General features: G+C 33.6%; 1 protein-coding gene across 2 annotated transcripts; it reads left to right on the plus strand.

Annotated features, from left to right (window-relative positions):
• The first annotated feature begins 609 nt into the window (after nt 1-609).
• On the plus strand, nt 610-2813 carry LOC129948107 (cysteine-rich venom protein pseudecin-like). Of its 2 annotated transcripts, none has more exons than XM_056058942.1 (6): nt 610-850; nt 951-1048; nt 1112-1193; nt 1247-1469; nt 1539-1687; nt 2661-2813. In XM_056058942.1, the coding sequence occupies exons 2-6, from the start codon at nt 977-979 to the stop codon at nt 2747-2749; spliced, it is 615 nt and encodes a 204-aa protein (XP_055914917.1). In that variant the 5' UTR covers nt 610-850; nt 951-976; the 3' UTR covers nt 2750-2813. The 2 variants fall into 2 exon arrangements, with proteins under 2 accessions (XP_055914917.1, XP_055914916.1); XM_056058941.1 differs by having other exon boundaries at nt 614-850; nt 911-1048; nt 2661-2812.
• The last annotated feature ends 1095 nt before the right edge of the window (nt 2814-3908 follow it).

Raw genomic sequence — 3908 nt, forward strand, 5'->3', positions numbered from 1 at the left:
GCTTCAGTTGCTGGTCTAATTTCCAATTAAATTAATATCCGGTATCTGGGATAGATTTTCGATAACTCAAGAACAAAAGGTAGCCACAACTATTATAATCTTTATGCTTTGGATCGTTGTCATAAATATTGGTATAAAGTAATTAAGTTTCGTTGAAAGTAATTAAGTTTCGATGAGCCAATTTTTTCCAAAATGTTGATTTAAAATATCAATACAATTAAAATCCCTGAGCCATGAATAACATGAAGCTTTCCTACTCCAGCTGCTGATAAACAACCCCAAATAATCACTGATCAGCCACTATGTTTCAATGTTACAATTTTTGTTTGCAAAAATGTTCCGACATATCTATTGGCGTCTATTGAATCCAAAGACATTAGACTTTGATTCGACCAAAAAACGACTTTTTTCCAGAAGTCAATTTCATCGATTAATACTCTAAACTTAAAACCATGCTCCAGAATCCAATTTCTTAAAATTTATCAAGCTTCTCGAGTTACTTTTCAGCAGTATCACGCATGATATAGTTTCGAAATTGTGCTAAATTTTAAACTTATATCTTCTGACAACATTCTTAATGAAATCAAAACGAACTTGAACTCACTGTTTTACTTAGTTTGTTGTTCATTGTTTTCAAATCTCATTAGTTATTAAAATTGTGTAATAGAAGTGTTTAAATGTCATTAATATTATTCAAATAAGGGTAATGCTGATATGTTTTATCTTATTGATGAACTTCGGCTTGATTTATAAAACCCAGGCTTACAGACACGGAATATTTTTGGAAGCTCAACCGTTGTGCAACAATTTAACTTGTGAGGGAGATCTTGAGCATACAGCCTGTCGAGATGTAAGGCCAAATCTTATGAATTAATGAAAGAATAACTGATTTTTTTGTATTTTTCAAAAGTTCTACCCCCAGTCGAACTGTTACAATTTTGACTTTTTAGACATTTCAAGAACAGAAATTCGAACAATGATTTTAGGACACAACGGAATAAGAAATAAAATAGCTAAAGACTGGGATATTGGAAATATGAATATTTTGGTATAAATAAAATCTTAATGTGCTAAATTATAAACAAATCTGTTAAATTTCATGAACATTCAGCATTGGAGCAGAGATTTGGAGAAGTTGTCAAAATATTTTTTACTATCCTGTGAAGAAACTAAAGATGTTTGTAATTTTTTAGGTAAAAATAATGCTTTATTATTATAAAGAATTTAACAATATTTTTTTTGTCAGTATCAAAAGATATTACAATTGGTCAAAATATCTTCTTTTCGGAAGCTTCTCCGGGCCCAAGATGGGTAGGAAGAACTATAAGGCATTGGTATTCAGAATTAGGTTATGACATTAAGAGTTGGGAACAATTCAGCGATGCCCAAAAACGGAATGGTTCTCAGTTTACTCATTTTACCCAGATGATATGGCCAAACACAGAATTCGTTGGCTGTGCAGCAGCTAAGTATGTAAACTGGAGGGGTTGACTTCCAATTTATTATAAACCCAAATTAATAAATACGTCTTTTTAAAGAATGTCTGGTGGATATATGACGACATGTTACTATCACCCTGCAGTTTCTGAAAATATCCATGATTTTTCTTTCGACAACAAAGGATGTACTAAATGTTCTCAAGAGCGTCATACTTGTTCACGTGATTTTAACAATCTATGTGGATTAGGTAAGTTGTCCATTTTGGAATAACTTTCGAAATTGTTTTTTTTTTCTTAATATAAAAGCATGAAATTGCCATTACCAAAAGTTGCATAGATTTTCACCTGTCACCGGAAAGAAGATAATTTTCCATTGTGAAATGTTTCGTTTAAGAACGAAGTCAAAGGCTCTAAAAAATAGACGCGATTATCCAGTGGGTGGAGCGGAAGAAATTTCCTAACAAAATTAGATATAGTCCTTTTTAGGAACCGAAAATATTTGTTAAGTTCGACAGATAGGTAAATGTGGTGGTGATTAGCTTCAGTACAAATAATATCGAAGGTAATGAATTATGTAGTACCCATGGCATGATGGTTAGTGCGTTGGACTGTCATGCCAGAGGTCTTGGGTTCGATCCCTGCCTATGCCATCTAAAGTCTTTAACACAGGTACTGCCTTTTGCGAGAAATTGACAAATTCTCCAAGAGTAACTCCTGTCATGAAAAAGTGCTTTCTGAAATTAGCCGTTCGGATACGGCATGTAAACTGTAGGTCCCCTCCATTCTTGACAACACTCGCACACAGGAATGGTTGAGAGTTGTAAGTCACTAGGCACTCGTTCTCAACGCATTGTTGCACCACCCAACTTATTTTGTATTTTAATGAATTATGGATTATACTAATTAAATATGTTGTATAAAATATTAACCGACATTTGACATTTGCTGTTGTAATAGGAAGACTTCTATACTAGGAAACCCCTTTCAAAAACTTCCTCCTTATGAAAGTTAGTTATAATGATTCACTATAATTCATAGAAACAAAGCAACTCAAAGATTAAAGGCTGTTTTTTTAGTGGACACATTTACAATTAAAATCAATTTGTGTTCTTTACCCGCCTGCTCTTTGTACAAAACAAAAATTATTAGACAAAACTTTTTGTTGACATTTATATACAAAATGCCGTTATTTTCTAATTATTTGTATTGTATTTCTTTCAGACGTTCAATACAGTCCTGGAAATAGTTTTGACAAGTCGAAATGGATATTACTTGTGAATTTTTTAAATATTTTCATATGGATTATTTAGTTTTGATGTAATATATTAAATAAAAAACATAGACATAAAAATAAACTTAATAGTTTTCAACTTCGCATAGGTTTTGAAAACGTTGACATTTGTCGACTATGAAAATCAAAGTTTTTTTTAGAGAGATGTGTGAAAAAAAGAGAGACGTGTGTGAATTTGTACGTAAGTTCGGAGTACCATCTGGTTAGATTTTTATTTATATTTCGACAGACATATAAATGCTGCTCTGACCAGGGCCAGAGGAGTCTTCGCTCTGACGAAACGGATGTTTTTTTTAGCATACAGCTTGACCCCAGAGTGAAGGTAATTTGCGACATGGCCCTGATTGTTTATGACGGCAGTGTTTACGACGAACAGCCGAATCTTCTTATGTGCATTACCATTCCAACGAGGTCCTATACTACGGGGCTTTATTTACCATTTCGTTATAAAACTCTTTTGAGGTCACATTGCAAGAGCTATGTCTTCGACCAACAATTTAATTTTAGAGGCGTTATATCCGAACGACGAGTATTTTGAAAGAGCATTCTTGAGCGGCTTCATTCCACAGAGGCATTCTTTTTTTTAGATAGATGCGGTCTGATGTAGGATAGATTGACAGTTTCGCTAATCTACCACGTCAAACGACGAACAGTGGATAAGCTAATCCTGTACAATAGGGACATCATGGCACAAGGCGGAGCAGAGCTCCTTCGGTTCAGTAGGGCTGAGTCCGAACGGGACCGAACTGATAGGGTGAAGTAGGAGAACCAGTTTTGGTGGCTTCAATCGGCACTTCATAGTGGGTAATCGGGTTTTAAGCCTCGGCCAGCTTACAGTTTATAGTTTTAGGGTTTAGTTTTAAGTAGAATAGGCATAGGTGGCACAAAAATAATAAATACAGAAAAAAAAATAAAAAAAAAATGTTAGGTAGTAAGATTTGCTGCTGTGGTTGTTCTAATTTTAAGTAGTTTATAGGTAGAGTAGGTAGTTTAAGTTAGCTTTAAGTTTTATATTAAGGACCTCATTTTAAGTAATTTTAAGTAAAAACAAAATTTGTTTAATAAATGCAAAAATAAATACAATTTAAATAGAAGTAAAATGGATCTTAGGGCCAAAAAGGCATTAGTATTAAGTGTCATAGTTTAACTTAGAGTGTCCGTATGGGACCAGTAAGTTA

This window comes from Eupeodes corollae, chromosome 2 (assembly GCF_945859685.1).
Source record: "Eupeodes corollae chromosome 2, idEupCoro1.1, whole genome shotgun sequence".
NCBI classification, from domain to species: Eukaryota; Metazoa; Arthropoda; class Insecta; order Diptera; family Syrphidae; genus Eupeodes; species Eupeodes corollae.

Excerpts from the sequence above, each read along its gene's own strand:
- LOC129948107 (XM_056058941.1), top strand. The coding sequence starts at position 707 with ATGCTGATATGTTTTATCTTATTGATGAACTTCGGCTTGATTTATAAA. Across the intron at positions 851-910 it reads AGCATACAGCCTGTCGAGAT|TTCTACCCCCAGTCGAACTG; the intron begins GTAAGGCCAAAT and ends ATTTTTCAAAAG. Across the intron at positions 1,470-1,538 it reads GTTGGCTGTGCAGCAGCTAA|AATGTCTGGTGGATATATGA; the intron begins GTATGTAAACTG and ends GTCTTTTTAAAG.